Source organism: Sebastes umbrosus, chromosome 14 (genome assembly GCF_015220745.1).
Source record: "Sebastes umbrosus isolate fSebUmb1 chromosome 14, fSebUmb1.pri, whole genome shotgun sequence".
Lineage (NCBI taxonomy): Eukaryota > Metazoa > Chordata > Actinopteri > Perciformes > Sebastidae > Sebastes > Sebastes umbrosus.
This window is the reverse complement of record NC_051282.1, coordinates 29,176,765-29,199,164: the sequence shown is the minus strand read 5'-3', so window position 1 is coordinate 29,199,164 and position 22,400 is coordinate 29,176,765. Positions and strand designations below refer to the sequence as shown.

At 43.1% G+C, this 22,400-nt stretch overlaps 1 protein-coding gene and 1 long non-coding RNA gene across 3 annotated transcripts; one reads left to right on the top strand and one right to left on the bottom strand.

Annotated features, from left to right (window-relative positions):
• Nucleotides 1-2,339: 2,339 nt before the first annotated feature.
• On the top strand, nucleotides 2,340-8,737 carry LOC119501041. The gene is made up of 3 exons (XR_005209744.1): nucleotides 2,340-2,474; nucleotides 6,707-6,711; nucleotides 8,726-8,737. It is a non-coding gene; the product is annotated as an uncharacterized LOC119501041 (long non-coding RNA).
• Nucleotides 2,473-17,099, bottom strand: nptx2a (neuronal pentraxin 2a). 2 transcript variants are annotated; one of them, XM_037791116.1, is made up of 5 exons: nucleotides 16,183-17,099; nucleotides 12,599-12,845; nucleotides 9,185-9,429; nucleotides 4,994-5,173; nucleotides 2,473-4,419 (listed from the first exon to the last, which is right to left on the bottom strand). In XM_037791116.1, the coding sequence occupies exons 1-5, from the start codon at nucleotides 16,651-16,653 to the stop codon at nucleotides 4,192-4,194; spliced, it is 1,371 nt and encodes a 456-aa protein (XP_037647044.1). In that variant the 5' UTR covers nucleotides 16,654-17,099; the 3' UTR covers nucleotides 2,473-4,191. The 2 variants fall into 2 exon arrangements, with proteins under 2 accessions (XP_037647044.1, XP_037647046.1); XM_037791118.1 differs by having other exon boundaries at nucleotides 12,599-12,842.
• Nucleotides 17,100-22,400: the final 5,301 nt, after the last annotated feature.

Genomic DNA, 22,400 nt, shown 5'->3' with positions numbered 1-22,400 from the left:
GTTGTTTTAATGGATGGCGATGGATGGATGGGACACCCAGGGTTTTCACCCTGGAGGCCGGGGTTTGTAACCCGTGTGAAACCAACTACATGTAGTTGTTGAAGCGTTCACTTTTGAAATGTTTTTTTTTGCCTTTATTTAAAGTGACAGTATTGAAAGGGGGAGAGAGAGGGGATGACAGGCACCCACCACATGCACATGAACCTGGGGCTGCTGCAGTAAGGACTCAGCCTTGGTACATGGGACACCCCCTCTGCCAGGTGAACTACTGGGGCGCCCCGAAACGTATTTATTTTAAGCCAAAACATCATGTTTTTTCCTACCTAAACTTAACCAAGTGTTTTTATTGCTTAAACCAAAAAAAGTTGTAGTTTTGTTGCCTCAACCTAACAGGCTGTTCTCATGCACCGTTTGTAGCTATACCTACGAAAAGTAACTGCACTTTAATTCATATATATCACACAAAATCAATTTGTATGTGATCCACGTAATTGTGAACCGAATTAATGAGCGACGAACGCTGCAAATGTCAGGCTGGATGGGTGGGTCAAAAAACACTGGACTTTTGCCCAGGACACCGGGTTCGTACCTCATGTGAAACCAGAAGTTAATGTTGATTTATTTGTCGCTTAACTTCCCTACTTATGTTACGCAACTTCTGTTGTTATTTTAACCCAAACCACGATCTTTTCCTAAACCTAACTAAACAGTTTTGTTGCCTAAATCTAACCAAGTTGTTTCCTTTGAAGAAGTTTATTTTGAAAAGAGACTTAAGAAGCCTTTTTGTTTGTGTTTAAAACATAACATTTCCTTCAGTGTTACGTGTTAGAACGTGTTGCTTTTATGTTTTGCTTTCACTTTTACAACGTAGTAGGTGTAGTAGGCCCCTACTGACCCACATCTATGGTGCTTATAGCGACCGATAATGCCTATTTAATGGCCTGATAACAGTCGATTCGGGTCCCGAAGTAGTGTGACTGGAAATACTGAGCTTTGTTAATCTCCATCAAAGATTAAAGTTTCCTTATTAAGAAACATCAATGGCGACTGGTGCATGACCTTGGCAGGGTTACGCTCTGACTTCATCACTAATGCAGCAATGCAATGATATTTTAATCGCGCCTCAACTGATCAAACAGCTGCTCAGCTATTCTGTCATGTTGTTGAGTCGCCGCTTTAATTGCCACACCTGGAATTTGTTCACTCTTTTATTGGGTGCAAAAGGACACTCAACCACATGTCAGAAAGGTGCAAAACTTAAATGGGTGCTGCACATGAAGGTGACTTTGAAACAGTGATCGCAAACAACACATTTGTCTTCTTCTGGTGTCCCCTCGTCGTCTGCGCTGCTACTGAGCTGCTAAAAAAAGTTTGAATTGTCCACGAAGCGAAAGCACATATGGTTCTCACAAAAAAAAGGCCATTCACCATATAAACAAAGCATTTCTATAAGTACTCTTTTAGTACACTTTTTTTTTTTACATAATGTGCTGCTAATGGACAAAAATCATGAGCAGAAAAAGCAAGAAAAATACACTTTCTACAGGAAAGACGTGTCTTAATTTTACATTTAAACATTGTTAACAAAGACACTCAAAAAGAGGAACAATCACAACGTGTTGGTGACGTATCCAACAAGTGCACGCCTCACTTTTTTTAACATTCTGCGCTGTCCAGTAACCGACTGCATCATATTTTTTTTCTATTCATAATTCAACTGCGTGGATAGAAGCTGTTTAATGGCTTGTGTACGAGTAGTGTCTGCACAGTGAGGAAATAAGGAAGAGAAAAAGAAACTCTGGAGGTGATACCAAAGATTATGTTTTTGTTGCCTCTTTTACAAAGTTTCCTTATGGGGCTCATATGGGTAGAAATATGTCACTAGAAACTGTATTTGAATCATTTATATTTCAATTGCTCAACTTGAATAATTGCATTAAAAAACTGTATTTGAATCACATAATTACCTCCTTCAAGGCCAAGGGCCACCGGCGTTGGTTTGTTTGTCTGTTAGCAGGATTACTCCAAAAGTTCACGATGGATTTGAATGATATTTTTTGGAGGGGTGGAGTGTAGCACTATGAACAATCCATTACATTTTGGTGGCAATCCGGATCATGATGATAACACATGCGCAGTGTAACTGATGTGTACGCCTCCTTCTTCAAGCAGAGAGATACGTGTGTGGATGTGTGGCGAGACATCGAGGTGCGGCGTGAGCTGCTGTCCGTCCGCAGTGAGAAAGAAAGAAGCGGTAGATGACGGGATGAGAGACAACGTAGTGTAACGTTATACAGACATAACAAGGCTGCTGAATGAGAGAGGCATCCGCCGATACGTTACACGGAAACACACCGTTTTAATAACAAGCTGACCACCTCAGGGTACCGCCAGCTGTGAGCTGTGATCTGTTTTTAAAGTCACGCGTTGCCGGAGGTCTGAACTCTCCGAGTGCAATTCTAGTATGAATTTGTGTTGCTTCACTTAAATAATTGCATTGAAAAACTGAATCTGAATAGCATAATTTTAAATAGATTTTTTTTAGTTTTGAACTGAATTCAGTGCCTCACATTGTTATTTTTCAAGCTATTGTAGCTGTCATATTTCGCGGAGACGGACCTTCCTTGGATTCAGTATTTAATCGTTAAACAAACTATCAAAACTTAGACCACATGGACCGGATGTGTGTCTCAGTAAACTGAAATTGAACTACAAGAAGTGATTTTGAATTGTGAGAACTGAATGTGGAAGTATAGAGAATTGAGTTTTCAGTGAGGATCAAATTCAGTTTCAGAGCAACTGAATTCAATTTCATAGTTTTACATTCATTTTCATTTTTTCAGTGCAATTATTCAAGTTGAGCAATTCAAATTCAAATATAAATCATTCAAAATCAGTTTCTAGTGACACATATTTCTGCCCATACTCCAGCACCGGGCTTGATATCAATATTTTACTGACGAACAGCAAACGTCCACCACAACATTAAGGACTAACATAAATCAAGCTGCAAAAAGCTGTCAATTTGATCCACTAAATCCCATCGATTTTCCTGCATAATTTCAAAAAACATATCACATCCACGGATCAAAATTAATCTTCTTGTTCGGTGAGAGGCAATTAAGACATTCATAATGTCCGCAGAGTGCTGCTCTCATTTGACATTTTATCTCTCCATCTTTATGACGCACTCGGCTTTTGGTGGCTGCTCACCGCCAGCACTCATTCATGAACACAGATAATTACTACCCCCAGATGAGGAATTAAGGATTGTCCTTGAGGGTCAAGCCCAGTCCCTGCCCTCGCTGGGCACTCGGCAGTCCCGGGCAGCTGTCCGACATCGCTATCGACCTGAGCAGAGCCGGCCCATCCATAAAGCTGTTTGGGATGTGGCAGCTGCTCAAGGGGCAGAGAGGTATTAAGCATAGATTTACAAGAATGAAAATGTCCTCCCTCCCTCATAATCTCTGGTCTTTTTACACGCGAGACCAGCCATACGCGCATGAACATACACACACACGCTCTTATGTAATGCTGTCAGCAGCATTGGACGCACTTGTATTGACAGGAAGCATGCACTGTCACTTCTGAACCGACTCTGCCGCTCCAGCTCATGCATACTATTTAGACATTCTGCCATGTTTCAAAGTAATCAACAGCGAGGGGTTGTTCTTTGTTCCACTTTGAACTCGCGAACATCCGCCTCATTGCACTGCGCGTTTCTGGTTCGATGCCTCATTTCTCTTCAAACGGCCGGGGAAGCTCGCAGCGTGTAGTGCTCTACCATGTAACTCAGGAATCGTGTTCCACGGCACACATCAAAGCCTGTTTGAGCTCACATTCACCACGAATACAGTGCAGCATTGTCAGTGTGAGGAACGCCACCGAACGGAGCTGTTTTCAAAGAGTCAAATGAAAGCTGAAGAGAAAGCGCATGATGACAGTATCATTACAGTAGACTGATGCAAACGCATATCTTCTTCAGGTTCTTCAGGGTTCAGATCGATGGACGCATCGACAGGTGAGTCCGGCAAACGTTGAGTCTTTTGAGGCTGCGCAGTCATACCGTATAAATATGTAAAAGTGTTGCACTGGTGCCCTTTTCTTTGGGATTTGACTTGAAGCAACAAACAGTCAAGATCGCTTCTCAATCCCCGGCAGCGATGTCTGAACTCCCTCACATCAGATCCTTTAGGAATCAAAAGCGCGATCTTCACAGATCTCCAGCGCGGCTTTGCTCGCACCGCCAAACACTTCCACGTTGGCGTCAATCCAAGGGACCACGTTGCCCGGCATGTAAGCCGAGCAGTTGGCCAGACCCATGATGTCCACGGGCCGCAGCACTCGGTCCCACATGTTGAACTGGCTCAGCTCGCCCACGAAGGCCTGGGTGGCGTCGAAGCGGCCTCCGACGATGTCCTTCATTATGGAGAGACACGGGAGATGAAACATTACGAGTTAACTTCTGACGGAAATGTAAACAAACTTTTAATTAAAATGCATCAATTCTGTTTGATTTTCATCAAACTGCCAAACAACTCTGGATATTTTTCAGTGTACTGTCACTTTAAAATAGACTGTTGTGCTGTCTAATACTGTGCAACATGCAGCAATCTCCCCTTGTGTGAATGACAGAGCACAGCCTCCCCCCCACCCCACCCCCGTTTGGCTCCCCGCTAATGCAATATGAGTGAACAGCTCTCTGAGGATATTATTCACACGTCAATGTACATATTTTAAATTTATGCATGGTGCTGTCATGGAGCTAAGCGCTAGAATAACTCGCTAACGCAGCCCCCCAAGGGCGTAAAGGTGCTCTTTAGAGGTAGATGAATGAGGTAATACTGAAAGGGCCATGATAGCGTGAGAAGAGCCTCGCTGCCTCCGCTCCCCTGCTCGCCGCCTCCGGCACTAAACTCAGGGGAGAATTCACCCAGGGATCTTACTGACACACGGAAAAACACACACTCTACCACCTAAGCTTCTCTCTCACCTGCTCCTGGCCCAGGATGATCACCCCTCCAGGTTTAATTGGGTGCCAGGGGGCCAGGTTGTCCCCGGTGCCCAGGCGCTCGCCGTCTTGGTAAGCCTCCCAGAAACCGTCTCTGGTCGTCCAGGTGATGCAGATGTGGTGCCAGCGCCCGTCGCTCACTGACAGAGGGAGCTGGGCCACCTGGTGAGGAGTTTAGGGAGCGAAGGGTGAGGGTGGGGGAGGTTTGGGGGGTGGCCAAAGAGCAAGAGAGATTTGTGATTAATTGCGGCACATTAGAAACAAGGACAGCAATTAGAAGGGTTAGGGCTTCAAAGAGACGGCCCTCTGCGGAGGATTCTCCTGATGAGCCGGTGCCACATGTGAAATATAGATTTCCCAGGTGACATCAAGGGATGGAACATCCTTCAAAGCAGTTGGGTAGCTAACAGCAAAAACTGTGTCCTCTTGTGCTTTTGTTCATAGATCAAAGAAAAACAACCGGTTATTTTACCAACCCAGTGACATCATAGTCCTCTGAGGATGCAGCGCAACACATGAGATTATGAGTGTGTAACTCATTAGTCTTTTTGCTTATGAGCCTACAGAATTACTTCACGCTCACGCCTCGCTGCAGATGTAAATAAACCTGAAAAGATGAGAAGAGACACCGAAAATAAAATTCACTCGCGATCACAGAGGCAGTTGACCTGGATCGGGATGCCAGGTGGCATCTTAACACCGCTGGGACTAACACCGTATTATCATAAAGTCTGTCTTTTGTTGGTATAGTCGGAGCCTCGCTGACTGTTAAAGATTCAGGAGTTTTAAAATGAAAAATAAGTTACTGTTAGATATTCTGCAGCGCTTAATTAAAGGTGCTGAATGCGAGATTGGGAGCATTTCCATTGCCTCCACATGGCTCTCAACCATACTCGCCAACCTTGAGACCTCAAAAAAAGGGAGGAGTTCAAAATAAAAGCGGGGGGGTTTTGGGGGAAATGGGGGAAAAAAATAAGTTTCAGAGACGTTTCCTGCATTCTGGAGACTTTTAAAGACTGAAAATGACAAAATAATAAGTACACGGCAACAGTATTTTAATGTTAAATAGAGCTACTTCTAATTTTACTTTTAATTCTCAGGAAAGAAAACTGTACTCTGCTGTCTGGTATAAACTAATATTCATCAGTTTTTATTGCTTTTTTCATTTTGAGCATTTCTTTCTCTTAGTTCTCTCCATTCCTCTCTCCATCTCTCACTCACTGAAGGTCCTTTCAGACACAACGCAACAACGACACCACTGCGCTCTGAAACCTGTTATTTCAAATGGCTTGCGCACGCACCACGATGACTTTTTGCCACGACAAACCGCGTTGTGTCGCGAGCATCTTCTATACTGGGAAACAACATACTGTAGGTGTAGCGGTATTGTCATCCGGGTGGAAAGAGTAGGGCATTAATACGCAGTACAGTGTCAGAAACAGGTAGAGATAACGGAAAGGAAAAAAAGGTTTAAACGTTTGTCATAAATCGGGAGAAATACGGGAGAATTGTGACCTCGGGGGGGAAAGCGGAAGAGGGCAATGAAAGTGTTGGAGTGTTGGCAAGTATGCTCTCAACATGGCTGCAGCTGACTCCACGACTTGCAGCTAAAGCCGAAGTTATACCTTCCGCGTACGCGATGTTCCGCTGGGGTCTGTGCAACGTAAATCTTGTCATCAGAGGGTGTACGCATAGGCTCTGTGCGGATGTCCTCGTACCGTCAATTTATTGTGGCAGCCACTAAGATACAAGTGGTAGCATAGCGATCTACTGTGCATGTGTGGAGCGCGTTCTCCGAGCAAACAGAACTACTATGCTAACAGTGTTAACCTGAGGGGGGGAACCAGAGGGTGAGCGCTGCAACGGCGCCGTCAGTCAGAACGGCGTAATCAGCTGTAACCGCCGTATGAGAGCAGTGCAGAGCGGAGGCCGTGAGCTAGCCAGTGGGGCAACGCTCACATGCACTAAAAGGCACTCGCTGCCGGCCCGGCGATGTCAACAAAGCACATAGAAGCTCTGATTACAACACACAAAGAGGGAGAGAGACTTCATTCTCTGCTCAGGTAGACATTACTCCTCTATATCTTTACATAAACAATAGTTTGCTGCTATATCAATGCTCAGGATATCGTATAGAGCAACTTTAATATACAAAGAGCTTAATATTAAAACACCATATCTGCGGGGCAAACACTAATACGTGACTCACTCATTTTCATTTAAATGACCTCATTCTTAAATACATAAAACAATTTTTACAGTTATTAAAATGTAGAAATGATTAATTTCCTATAAGCCTTTTTAGAATTAGACGTTTTGACTTGTCATAGCATGCACAATACCAGAGCCCTGCAACTGATCCCTGGAAATATAATACAAGTGTGAGTAGATACTGCTTTGCTTCTCCTGCTGTAAAATGTCACCGTGTCCGGGCCCATGATGTATATTCTGGTTCAAAGGACATTTTCTTCTGCAGATAAGCTTCTGCAGATAAGCTACTGCAGATAAGTGTAAGATGTATTCAGAAGGTCATATAATGAATCTGCTTCCAACCAATACTGTAAAAGGTGTTGTAAAAAACACATGAATTTTGAATCGTATAAGGAGAATAATTCAGACTAATCTGCACGAACTGCTTAAAGATTTTCTCTACAGAAAATGGTCTTCCAGATAAACACCAGATTTATATGCATCAGATTAAACGTGCACACTTGCCAAAAGAACTCAGTTTTAATGTCTTACAAGACCAGTTGAATCCATTACAGATTAAACTCCTGGCAGCCGCATTTGATTGGAAAAAAATGGAGATAAATCACGAGCATGTTTTACTCGATTTGAACGTTGGAGCAAAATGAGATATTGACAATCTTCCTGAACAAAGACACCGACTCCTGGTAGAGATGTTACTTTTACGATATAAAGATACCTTCTCTGCGAAGCCCCCCCTAAATACAAAATACAGACAGCGTTGCACTTTTTAATAGTCGAGGCAGCGTTCTGCCTCCCGCTCAGTCTGCAGCCAAATGAACAGGAAAAACAATGTGCCCCAGTGGACCCTGTTATCAGTGTGAACAAGTTCAATACATGGATGTGCCGCTGCACATACAGTAATCATATTCTCTTCTTCCTCTCTCCTCCAGCTCCCTTTCTTTCTCTGTTACATTATAACTTCCTTTTTTCTGGCATCTTCTGATCTTTCCACCCTTCTCTCTCTCTCTCTCTCTCTCTCTCTCTCTCTCTCTCTCTCTCTCTCTCTCTCCCTCCCTCTCCTTGGCACTCTGTCGCCTCCAAAGCTCTGCAGCTTTTCTATTTCCTACCCCCTTTCCTCTCATACTCCCATCCCTTTCTCCCCCCCATCTTTCTCTCATCTGTCTGACTTGAACACATGTATAATGCATGGCGAAGGGAAAGCTGTGAGGAGACCTGCCTGTGCCAATAACGGCCAACGTAAACAAGACGGTGAAAAGGGAGGGGGAATAAAAAATCCTCTCCAGTGCGGGAACATTTTTACACAAAAAAAATCCCCCAAATCCAACATTACACTGCTGCAGAAGCATTCGTACCACCAGGAAAATCTACTATTACAGCATCAACACAACAATTACAGTTCTTTTCCTTTTAAGACTAAACACCATCAAATATTCATGTCTCTAACACTTGGTTTTTCTGTTGTGTTACTGTAATTGAAATCCCATTAGTTGACTGAAATCTCAGTGTGTGACTGTGTACAGCAACAACATTGTCTGCAGAGAGCAAAGAGGAAGACGAAGCCTCAAACGAGCACCCGGCAGCACAAGTTCTCTAATGAATTACTGTTATGTGTGAATGTGGGTCAATGATATGAAATGTTTATAAGGTGCCAAATTAAATATTCAGAGCTGATGGTCAGTGAATCTCCTCTGAGCTGGATCATGATTGGGCTCACATGTACATACGGTAGCTATTCGCTTGTTTCCAACATGAAACATGCGTTCTTTTGCGTTTAATTAGTCACTGCTGATCTACTTTTACTACCATCATTACAGCCAGCAGTGCTGCCAGGCGAGTAATGAATGATTCTGAGCTTCCCCTCTTCACTAAAATCAGGGCACAGTGAAGGAATCAAAGTCGCTCTCTTCTCCATCAACAAATAATTAAAGAACACAGTTCGCCAGTTTCTCATTATGGACCCACCTTATCATTAACCAGCAGCTCAATGGGGTTGTTCCCCCACTCGATGAGGACTATCTCGTTGGCCTGGCCCGGCACGCCGTAAGAGAACGGGGTTCCGATGCCTGGTGTGGCGCTGGACTTGAGCCACATGCACACGGTGAAGGCGTACATCTCCGGGAGGCTCTTCTTGATGCGTCCGTACAGGTAGTTGGTGCGAAGAGGGAGGGACACCTTGAAGTCCTCGGGGGACTTGAAGGCATTGTTACCTGTTGATGATGAGAGATATTTTAGTCTGGACCAAAAATAGTGGACCAACATTGCCCTACAGTATAGCTTAAAATACAAAACTCATTATGATAATTATTTTCATGCTTCCATGTTAGTTCATCTTTCCTTTAGGTTTAGGCAACAAAACTACAACTTTCTTTAGGTTTAGGCAACACACCTACAACTTTCTTTAGATTTAGGAAACAAAACTACAACTTATTTAGGTTTAGACAACAAACCTACAACTTTCTTTAGGTTTAGGTAACAAAACTACAACTTTATTTGGGTTCAGGCAACAAGACTACAGCTTCTTTTGGTTACAAAAAACCAAGATGACGACAGTCAAAATGTCAAACTCAAGGATTCAAATCGTCAGTCAACAAACCAATGGGTGACGTCACGGTTACTATGTCCACTTTTTATATACAGTCTTTGCACAAAGTGCAGCTGAGGCTGATGGAAATGCCAATAGTTTTGCAGGTATTTGGTTATAAACCAAAGTTTTGGGCAAATGAGAATTATGACCTGTTTATGGTGCTAGATGAAAGGTTAGGGGGATAAAAGATGTGACAATTCATCCTCTGGGGACCATGAATGTCCATACCAACGTTCACAGTAATCCATCTAACAGTTATTGAGATATTTTAATAAAAACAAAACAAAATGTCAGCCTCATGGTGATGTTGAGGAAAAGACAGCGGATAAACAAAGTAATAAAAATTCATCCTCTAGGGAGTTAGATATCTGTGGCAAATGTCACAGCAATCAATTCAATACATATTTCAGTCTGGACCAAAATGGTGGACGGACATTGCCCCATAGCTTAAAATATGAAACCTATTATGATAATTATTTTCATGCTTCCATGTTAGTGATTTAGTTCGGTTTCATACTGGGTCAGTTGTGGCCAAATGCACCGCAGCTTATAAATGATGCGGCTGTTGGTCAGTTAAAGAAAGATTACAGGAGTTTTACTGTAATATTCAAAAGACACCGAATAATAGAAATGAACAAGAAATGGAATAAATATGGATGATAGATCAAGCATGATTAAGAATGACAGAGATAAAAATTTAAAGAGAAAATGATCATAAAGCAGGAGAAAAGGCATTGTGAAAACCACACACACTCATAAAATGTGCAGTGAGTTTGAACCAAGGAAACATGTTGCATTTCAATGGTATTGAACCACAGTTTTATCTGTTTAGCAGAGTATTTGAGCCTTAGCAACTGTTAAAACCGCCTTTTCTCTGGATATATGACCCAGCTGTAACACTGAATGAAAGCTTTAACGATATGGGCTCAAGTTAGAAGCACGGTATGTCCATGTGGAACCAGTCAAACCACTTTAACCCACAAAAAGAGACAAAGAAAGAATACCATATAAAAATGTGTTTTATAAAACGTGGTCCCCTGCCACTGCTTCTGAGCTCCTCACTCATACTGTTCCTCTACAAGCTCAAACTTCTCCCCGGTATTCTGTAAGCCCAGAGCACGGACACAACCAGAGCATGTTACAAATTTATTGTAGGGTGATCATCAGTGGAAAAAGCTTCACATTTCCAGCTGACAAAACAACATCACAAAGCCTCAAACGCCTCTGTAGAATTGAATCAACACCTCTCTGGCTCCGTCTTGACGTAAATTGACCTAAATAAGGCTCACAAAGGTAATATTTATCGTGAGGCTACTGTATTGTCTCATTACATTCACTGCACACCCGATTCGACTGTTGTCAGGGCATTAAATGTGCTTTATCACTCGCTATAAGCACCATAGATGTGGGTCAGTCGGGCCTACTACGACGTTTGTGAAAGTGAAACTGTAAAGCAAATCTTTAGGTTTAGGCAACAAACCTACAACTTATTTAGGTATAGGCAACAAAACTACAACTTCTTTAGGTTTAGGCAACAAAACTAAAACTTTATTTGGGTTTAGGTAACAAAACTACAACTTTCTTTAGGTTTAGGCAACAAAACTACAACTTATTTAGGTTTAGGCAACAAAACCACAGCTTATTTAGGTTTAGGCAACAAAACTACAACTTATTTAGGTTTAGGCAATACAACTCCAACTTCTTTGGGTTAAGGCAACAAAACTACAACTTTCTTTGGGTTAAAGCAACAAAACTACAACTTATTGATGTTTAGGCAACAAAACTACAACTTCTTTAAGGTTGGGCAGCAAAATTACGACTTCTTTAGATTTAGGCAATAAAACTAAAACTTTCTTTGTTTTTAGGCAACTAAATTACAACTTTCTTTAGGTTTAGGCAACAAAACTACAACTTATTTAGCATTAGGCAACACAACTTTAACTTTCTTTAGGATTAGACAACAAAACTACAGCTTCAAGGGTTTAGGCAATAATGCTAAAACTTTCTTTAGGTTTAGGCAACAAAACTACAACTTATTTAGGTTTAGCCAACAAAACTACAACTTTCTTTAAAACCACTTTGTTAAATCAAGATGAAAAGACTGCATTTTGGGTTAAAATAAATAATTACAGTCGCTAGAGGTCGCTTTGGTTTTCTTTATTTTAGTGATCTACCATTTGAGTAGATGATAAATCCTACTAGTGGGTGTAGCAGGGCCCTACTGACCCACATCTATGAGGATAACAACCACTGATAACGCCCCATTTAATGTCCTGATCACAGTCTAATCGGCTGATGTTCTACAGGTGGATGTGCTAACATGCCAACCTCCTTTAAATGTGAGCAATTAACTTTGGTTAAAACTTGTATCCTCAAACAGCCGCTAACTGAATCGACTGCGTCTCGGGGGACGTGGGCCTCCAGGAGGTGTCAAGCAAGCGGTGAGATCATCTTCTAAAATCATTTTCCTCTTGGCAAAGATATTCTGTGTTATTCTGACGTCTACCATCAAAGTGATACCCCGGAGTGTGGACATCTCTCCGATATTTCTTAAACTAATTAAACATTCAGTGTTGCTTTCCAAGCCTTGTTTTTCAAGACCAGGAGCTGCTCCGAGAATGGCTCTGAGAAAAAAAAAAAAAACTTGTGTTGTGAGGTTTTTTTACTTGCATCATCAGGAATTTGCAAAGGGATTGACTAATTAGTTCTAAATCTGGCATTAAAAAAAAAAAAAAAAGTCTGGCATTATAAATCTGGCCAACATTTCGCAGCACCCATTGTATTACACTTACTTTTCTCAAGCTCGGTGATCCTCTCCAGGAGGGAGTTGAGAGCGCTCTCGGTGCGTTGGCGGTGGGCCGCTGTTTCATTGTAGAGCTGGCTCTTCTCCTCCTCCAGATCGGCCACCTTCCGGAGGAGCTGGCTCTCCAGCGCCCCCAGACGCTGGCGCAGCAGCTCCCGCAGCTCTGGTGGCAGGGGAGCCAGGGCGGAGACACTTCCGGCTGACACGTTGGTGCTGGGGAGACGCAAACTCTGCTGCTGGGAGGCCAATTGGGAAAGATTGCAGGGAAGAGCAGCAGGGAAGAGGATGGATGATAGTTAGATAGATAGACAGACAGTGGGGACAGAAGGGAGGGACAAACAATGACACACACACATTTAATCCAGTTAATCTTGTGCACTCAAACAAGCATCCAGTCGCCATGAAGACCTAGATTTCCAGCAGATGACTGATTGTGTCTACCTTTTAGGCCTGACATCCTTTAAGCACCATTGTTTTTGATACAGCAGCACCAATATCGAAATGAAGACAGCGTGTCCCCGCAGCGAGCTTTGATTGGTGACCTGCCAAAACACCCATGACTGGGCCGGGTATTAGAGGAAGGTAGGCGCCACACGTCACCCAGAGGTCACACCAGGCGTGATCGCAGATGTTTTTTAGTAAAAAAACAGGGACGGACAACTGTACAGGCCTTTTTTTGACCGTGCATCAAAAAATGCCCTCAGATGTTCATTTCTAAGGCTTTTGTTGATGTTGCCCTGCTGTCTGCGGGATTCACACCCACTTTGTGATCCATTCACAGAGTTTGATTAATCTTTCATGACACAATGGCGCCATCTGAATAGCTCATACGAGCAATTCCCTGGTAATCTGCCGCTGAAGGCTGAAGCAACCTGCAAGGTCCCGAATGCAACTGTTGAGATATGCAGATGGGTTTGATTAGAGAGAGAGGTCCTGCTCCAGGGATGCCATATGCTACCAGCAACACCAGCCTTGCAATAATCATCATGTTAAGCAGATGCAGATCAATAGATATGTGATTAAAATGCAATATAATGTGTATCCTCACAGCTGCAGTGTATCCTTGATTTGATCGGTATTAAAGCTTCCAATCAAGGAGAGAGGAAGAGGAGAGGAGAGGGGAGGGAGTAGAGACATGGATGGATCGGCAATGCAGCATGCTGTACATAGAAATAACCTTGACTTTAAACAATGATTGTTTATCAGGGCTGATGATAAATGCACCACACTGTTAATACGACATAAGAGATAAAGCCATGGCTTTACAGCAACCTGCTGCTGTGTACAGTATGTAAAGCGCTTCACTGTCTGTAGGTGACCTCAATGTCAGCTGTGATCTCTGATCTCTGTGGAAGCAGCGGCAGTGAGGTCTCCTGGGACTGTACAAAGGGCTGCTGGAGACGAAGCTCTCAGGGCAAACAGCAGTAAATATATGAACGAATGAAACCCATTACGCATCTGATGCAGGTGAAATCTGCAGGAATTAATTTCATCAGCTGCTGCTGCTGTGAATAATTAGGCGCATAACTGCAAATAAAACAGTATGTGGAACACACACGCGCACAGAAGTCATACATTATTCAATGATGCGTTTGCAAATCCCTGCACCACACGCGTGATTACACCTTTGACACGGTGTTTTTTCTTTCTTTCTTGTTGCTCATTTCTTATTGATGACTCTCGGAGTTATCTTTTAATGATTAAAAAACGTATTGATGTGACATGCCTATTACGTGACCCTTTGATCTCACGAGCCCCCTGAGGCTGCAGAGCAGGTCTATTATCAGACGTGTGTGTAATGCTCTATAAGGCATGTTGGTAACGCTCTATAAGGCATGTTGGTAACGCTCTATAAGGCATGTTGGTAATGCTCTATAAGGCATGTTGGTAATGCTCTATAAGGCATGTTGGTAACGCTCCATAAGGTATGTTGGTAATGCTCTATAAGGCATGTTGGAAATGTTCTATGAGGCATGTTGGTAATGCTCTATAAGGCATGTTGGAAATGTTCTATGAGGCATGTTGGTAATGCTCTATAAGGCATGTTGGTAATGCTCTATAAGGCATGTTGGAAATGTTCTATGAGGCATGTTGGTAACGCTCTATAAGGCATGTTGGTAACGCTCTATAAGGCATGTTGGTAACGCTCTATAAGGCATGTTGGTAACGCTCTATAAGGCATGTTGGTAACGCTCTATAAGGCATGTTGGTAACGCTCTATAAGGCATGTTGGTAACGCTCTATAAGGCATGTTGGTAACGCTCTATAAGGCATGTTGGCAATGCTCTATAAGGCATGTTGGCAATGCTCTATAAGGCATGTTGGTAATGCTCTATAAGGCATGTTGGAAATGTTCTATGAGGCATGTTGGTAATGCTCTATAAGGCATGTTGGTAACGCTCTATAAGGCATGTTGGTAACGCTCTATAAGGCATGTTGGTAACGCTCTATAAGGCATGTTGGTAACGCTCTATAAGGCATGTTGGTGAAAGAGCTGGAAGATGTTGCCATGGTGCATGTAGTTCTGATGATATACTGGCTTTGTTGGTGAGTATTAAGGGTAAATGGACTTGCATTTATATAGTGCTTTTCTAGTCTTCTGACCACTCAAAGCTCTTTACACTACATATCAGTATTCACCCATTCACACCCATTCATACACTGATGGCAGAGGCTGCTAAGGTGCCAACTTTGCCCATCAGGATCTAATCTAAATACTCATTCACACACCGATGGCTATGCCTTCGGGAGCAATTTGGGGGTAAAAGTGTCTTGCTCAAGGACACATCGACATGTGACCCGGAGCAGCCGGGATCGAACTACCGACCTTCCGATTGGTGGACAACCTGCTCTACCCTCTGAAAAAAAAGTGGGCTGACCAATCAGAGCAGAGCGTTTCATACCTAGGGCGAAAAGAGGTGCTGCAGCACAGCCTGTACCAGAAAAATAAAGTGTTTTTTTGAGCATTAAAGCGTGTAAACATGTTCTAGTAGAAATCCCAAATAAAAAGCATGCAACTGAAAATGAGCATAATAGGTCCTCTTTAAGTTATCAATCATTACTCTGAATATCATATTGTTAAATAACGGTTGTTGGGTGCAGAACGTTGTCTCACATCCTCTGAATATGATTTTTAAATTCTAAAGGAATATATTTACAGTAACAGCCTGTATACAACACCAACAGCAAAGCACAGTACTTTTGTTGTTATAGTACAATAATATTCTGTATGTAGCACCAAAATAAGTAATTATACTGTATAAATAAATAAATACTGTAATAATATTCTTAAAATAACATTATGAGTATAATTTCTGAGGTATATGGAGCCTGTCCAGTCCTCAGGAGACTACTACCACACATGTAAAACCAGGCAGCTCACTGAGAACCAGTGTTCAGTGTGGTTTTGTTTGACATTATTCTGAATATCATATTGTTAAATAACGGTTGTTTGGTGCAAAAACGTTGTCTCACATCCCTTAGAAGCAATTAATAATGTTGTTTTAGTGGAGGGAACTAAACCAAAGTGATTTTGGGGTTTTACGCACGAGCTGCGTAATTGTGCCATCTTACCTCCAAGCTCTCCAGCCGACCCTTGAGACTCTGCATGGTCTTGCCCAGCTGGTCTATGGTGTCCCCTGGGTCCCTGGGCAGGTCCCCCATGGTGTTCTTGCTGTAGTCCTTCCTCCTGGATCCGGATCCCCCCTGTCCACCCCGGGTCCTGCTCTGCGGAGTCTCATCCGCCGCCGCCTCGCAGCGCGCCAGTTTGGAGTTGAGCTCCTTGATGGTTCCCTGCTGGCTCCCGATGGTCTCCTTCTGCTGCAGGATGGTCTCCCGGAGCTGGAGGATGGTGTTCCGCAGCTCGTCCTCCACGGGGCTGCTGCTCTGGACCCGGTTCCGGTTCCCCCCGGTAGGTCCGTACCCGCAGCCCGGTTCTGCACCCGGAGGGATGGCGTTACACACGAAGCGGCTACCTGTAGAGTCCTGGCTGCGCACCGTGCGTCCACTGGCCAGGTACAAGAGTCCAACTACTAAAGTCAGCATCACGAGGAGATGTGCAAATTCCACTTCTTATTATTAAAGGAAAAAAAGGCTCTTAAATTACTGTTTGAAGTCGAAATAATAAACTTATTTCAACAACAACTCAGTAATTCAGACATTTCTCTAGACTTCCAAAGTGTGATGAAAAAGAAAAAGCTTAGTTTACAATGAAAAGATGGAAAAAAAATCAGAATCCTCAGTGAAATAAAATCATCCACCAACCACATGGTCGCTCCTGTTCGACAACCAACACATCTAAATTCTTACTTTCAGCAGGTGATACATCATAGCTCCTTTATACTGGAAGAAAACAAAAGTAGTTTGTTATCTTGATAAGAAAAAGCATCCACATGCAGAGAGAGGAGTCGCAGTGAGAGAAGTGAGTTGAGCCAGTCTGGTCTCGTCTCTCCGGTTGGTCGGATTGTCAGTGAGTTGGTGCTGAAGAGACAGCGACGCTGCTCAGACACATTATTATTATAGTGGTGGAGATGCGCACTGGCGCTTCCTGCTCATCATCTGTGCGCTCCAAAGCTGCACTACGTCATCAGCACTGATGTCCCAAGTCATGCCAAGAAGTCTGTCTCATTGACTTTTTACGACCTGTTTAAATGAGCTGGAGCTGGAAGATGTCAAACAAAAGCACACTGAAGGGTTCTCAGTGGGCTGCCTGGTTTTATATGTGTGGTAGTAGTCTGCTGAGGACTGGACAGGCTCTATATACCTCATAGAAACTGTACTCATAATGTTATTTTAAGAATAATATTACTGTATTTATTGATTTTGGTGCTACATACAGAATATTATTGTACTATAACAACAACAAAAGTACTGTGCTTTGCTGTTGGTGTTGTATACAGGCTGATACCTTTAGAATAAAAAAATATATATCATATTCAGAGGATGTAAGACAATGTTTTTGCACCAAACAACCGTTATTTAACAATGTGATATTCAGAGTAATGATTGATAACTTAAAGAGGACCTATTATGCTCATTTTCAGGTGCATGCTTTTTATTTTTGATTTCTACTAGAACATGTTTACATGCTTTAATGCTCAAAAAACACTTTATTTTTCTCGTACCGGCTACGCTGCAGCGCCTATTTTCGCCCTCTGTCTTAAATGCTGTGCTCTGATTGGTCAGCTGGCCCACTCTGTTGTGATTGGTCAACCGAGAACCAAACTCTTCGGACCCCACTCCAGCTCCGCTCTAATTAGCTTTGTCTGATGGCGTGCCAAACTAGCCGCTATAAACCAACCCGATATCATGACAAAGTGTGTAATAGGTCCGCGTGTCCACCAGAGGACAGCACGTCAGTGTCACGTTTTGCCTCGCAGAGACGTGAATATTACACGCCTGTATTCAGGCAAGAAAACCACTTAGTTAGGTTAAGGGAAAACGTCATGATTGGGCTTAAAATAAGTATGTACACTAAGTAGAACACGTATGGAAAGAACGTAACGTCAGTACGGAATACACGTGACAAACGTCACTACAACACACTGCAACTTAATGACACTGACACGCTTTCTTCCGGTGGACAGGCGGGTCTATTACGCTTTGCCGTGAGTCTGGGCTGGCTAGGCAGATATTATGCAAATGTGTTACTTTGTGACATCACTACGTTACGGAAGAAAAGGCAGGACTTCAAGCAAGGCGTATCAGGCAGTTCAAGAGCAGTTTTTCTCCCTTTGGCGTGGACTTTGGGCTTTGTAACTTTGCAGACCAGGGAAAGTAGTTTTGTTACCTTCTCATAATTGGACCCAATTTACGATTTACAAAAAAAATGATCCAGTAGCGTACAGACGCGGAGGCTAGCTAACTAGCTACTAGGGCTTTGTAACTTCTCTTTAACATCTAACTGAATGCCGCATTGTTGAAACTCCGAGTCTGAATTTGTTTGAACGAAATGTAATTTTTTTTTTCTTCCAACAGGACACACTCGGTCTGAGGTCAAACTTTCAGGACAAGTAAATCTAATTGAAATCCACAGTTCAAAGTGGGAAGTTTGATTTGAATTTGAGTGTGACTTGAATTAGAACAAGCTCCCCATTGCCGTCTCTCACTCACACACTGATCTGTGCATAAATAAAAAGGGACTTTCATTTTCTACACAGCATGCTTGGTGACATTAGTGTGACCCAACACTTGACTTCAACTTAAACGCACGTCTCGCTTTGAAAATATGATGATGAGTGGTGAATGGCATCAAGGTCGTGCTGAACACAGTCAACGGTTTGGCTCTAGTTTGCTGTTAAGATCCCATGCTGATAAAGAATATGAAAAGAATGACTTTCTCTTAAGTGTTATTTAAACATTTGGTACATTATAGGGGTCTCTCTTTGGCCCGGGTTGCTCTCATTTAAGGATAGTGACTTTCTTTTTCTTTATTATTTTACAGTACAAGTTTTGAAACTGCTCTTGTAGAGGAAGCTAATAACAGATCCTCCATCTGTCAGGCTCATTATGCTGCTGATGTGGAGGACGCTGTGCTGCTGTAATTATTTTTACTCGTTTATTGCTGGTAATAAAGCCAGCGATGGTTTACTGGAAATCTTGTTCATGTTTAATTGTGGCTCAATTTGCGTGTGTGATGCAAGTATAATACTCGTGACCTGGGCCAAATAGTGCTAGAAATAATCCTGGTGTTTGCTTTAATCTGGCTGGTGGGAGGTTATCCTATAACCATTAGATAACAGTGTTACAGGAAATGGCTTATGTCTGTTTCACAAAGTATCAATCCAAGTGGGACACACGTCTCCATCCAAAGAGGGAAGTAAAACTTCACTATGTGACAAACATTTTCTAATATTCACATCCAATCCCTCCTGACACAAATCTCACCCTCGATAAACACGTCAAACCTTCGAAGAAAACTCTGATCTCAAAGACTTTTTTTTCCGGATGGGATCCCTTCTCAAAATAACCCAAAGACGGTAGAAACAATATTTGGAAAGAATGCAGCCAAGCACGTTATGCTGTTGCATGAGTAACGTGATTTGATGTTATCGGTTCTATATATTTAGAAATCTGCAGTCTTGTCGGTGGCAAGACGACGAAGCCATTAGCCCTCTTTCACGGTGATAGACAGTGAAGAGTATCACAGCAGCTTTTGTTTGGAGCTCCCTTTATGTTTTGTCAGACTAAGACAAGAGAGCAGGCGTCTGTCAGATACCTGCTAAGAACTGTAGAATATGAGAAACTTCAAAGCCAGACGTTGGCTCAGTTCAGATTATGAATCGAGCTCAGCGTGGCTGTTATCACACACAGAGACGCCTCGCTTCCCCCAAAACACTGCCTCATCAATCTTTATTCCCTTAAAAATCAGAGGCAGTGGGGCAGCGATGGCTCACCTGGGATGCTCTCTGTAATGCGGTGTGCAGTGTTACCGTGCTGCCCATCACAGCCGTCATCTCCTGTCTGCCGGCAGGGCCTAAGAGCTAAATGTCAGCCGGCATTAATGCATACTCAGCATACAATGGGGCACACGCTGACAGGGAGCGGCCGGTGAAGTCACTGCTAGGGAAGACAGTTTCTAATATGACAGGTCCCCCTGGGATAAGGGACAGACAATCACCATGGCAACCTTGTCTCCTCCCTGATCACCCCCTCCACCTCCACCCCTCCCAACCCCCCACCCCTCGGTGAGCGAGGAGCTGGCAGGAGTGAAGTGGGAGTACTGAAGACTGAGCAGAGATGACAACTTTCACTTCAAAGTTGATGGGATAAAGTTATTTCCCTTTCATGTTGCAACTGGTGAGCGCCGGGGTGAAGTAACTTTACTTTTTTAAGCGCCTTCAGCGAGGGTTAAGAAGTCAGCAGGGATTGAACTCTCATCCCGAGTAGAGTTTCCCATCTAAATGAACACATTTCACAGTTGCATTTTTACTAAAGGCAACACGAATATGTGTCCGTACAAACAAAGGCACTGATTCGCAGAGAAATAGAAACACTGCTCTTTGGTATGTTTTGAGGATGTGTACTTTGTGGCCTCTCCTCCTCTCAATATGATGCAACGCAATACAACATAACCACAAAACTACAGCCTTAACGTTACCACAATGGTATCAAAACTGTTTGTCAGCAACAATTTTGAAATATAAGTTTTATAACAGGAGTATTCTTTACATGACTGTTGTGTGAAATTGCATTTTCCTTGTCACATGTTGCTCATTTTAACATTAAAGCTGCAGTAGGCAACAATTTTTTTGGCATCATGAGCAAGAATTCCGTAATAACCTTTCAGCATATTGTAATTCAAGTGTTTTGAGAGAAAACTAGACTTCTGCACCTCCTCATGGCTCTGTTTTCAGGCTTTAAAAAATCCCGTGACGGGACTTTGACCAATCACAGGTCATTTCAGAGAGAGAGCGTTCCTATTGGCTGAGCAGGTCGTCTTCAGGGAGCTGGCCGCCATGTTTCTACAGTAACCCAGAACCAAGCCCCCAGGAAGAGCGCCGGTCGCTGATGCCAACTTTCGTAGTGGCCAAACGGCGGTACTGCAACTTCCGTGTCCGTCACTTGCCATTATTTAAATCATTAGGTCCTAAAAGTTGTAAAACGCACTAATATCAGAATCCAAAGTTATTTCCCTTCCTCCGTTCATGTGAATGAGACCCAGACCGAGGCTGGAGCGCCAAGCCATGACGACGGCGTGACGTTGGGACCCCGTGACCGAGTCATGTGACTGAGCGGACGCTACTGCGCATGTTCCATGTGCCCAAGATCCGGGTACTTTTCCAGGTGGAAGTCGAGCCATTTAGGCTTCATGCGCCACTGAGCAACTTTCATAGTAATGAACGGAGCCCCGTCTCCAACGGTGTATCCAGTTCTCTTTATACATCCATGCTCAGAACAGACAAACCATTTGCATCTGCCACTGTAGTACTTCTACACTCTTGGCACACAGGAGGAGTTGCAATCTGCAAACTCACCACTAGATGCCGCCACATCCTACACATTATTTTCAGGTTCATACTTGTATTTTGTGTTTCTAGTAGAAACAGGGGCGGCCCGGTGGTGATCTGGAAAGGCCAAAAGCTTCTAAAATGATATTACTTCTCAACCCACGTTAGAAACATGCATTATTATTCTAGTATTTCTTAACATTTCTGCAGAGAGACAAACTTTTAATAGCTGGTTTAAGGCTATGATTTTACAATTTTTTTTTAAGACACTCTGGTTACAGGGTGCGGCATGGTGGTGCAACAGGATCACAGGTTTAAACCCAGCTTGGGGCCCTTCTGTGTGGAGTTTGCATGTTCTTCCTCCCACAGTCCAAAGACATGCAGGTTAACTATTGACTCTAAATTGCCCGTAGGTGTGAATGTGAGCGTGAATGGACCTGTCCAGGGTGGACTCCGCCTTCACCTAATGGCAGCCGGGATCAGCTCCAGCCCCCCCTGTGACCCTGAATAGGATAAGCGGTTACAGATAGTGGATGGATGTTTACATGCTTTAGAGTAAGAAAAAAAACCAGCTTACTTTTCTCATAGCAGCTGTGCTGCAGCACGTCTTTTCACCCTCTGTTTGAGCTCCTGTGGTGAATATACAACTGGTGGACACAGTACTGTATGTGAATGTGTATGAGAGAATATACTTTCACAATGAAATTTTAAATAAGTTCACCTACTTTCAAGGCTCTTGGTGATGTAACCACCATTCAGGCTTCCTGATATTTCACTAACCTTCGTGTTTCACTGCCCAGATCGTCCTTTGTGCACCTTCCTACTCACCATTGTGGCATTTCA

Coding starts and splice junctions, on each gene's coding strand:
- nptx2a (XM_037791116.1), bottom strand. CDS start 16,653: ATGCTGACTTTAGTAGTTGGACTCTTGTACCTGGCCAGTGGACGCACG. Junction 9,430..12,598: donor GATCACCGAGCTTGAGAAAA/GTAAGTGTAATA, acceptor CATCATCAACAG/GTAACAATGCCTTCAAGTCC. Junction 5,174..9,184: donor AGCTGCTGGTTAATGATAAG/GTGGGTCCATAA, acceptor ACTCCTCACCAG/GTGGCCCAGCTCCCTCTGTC.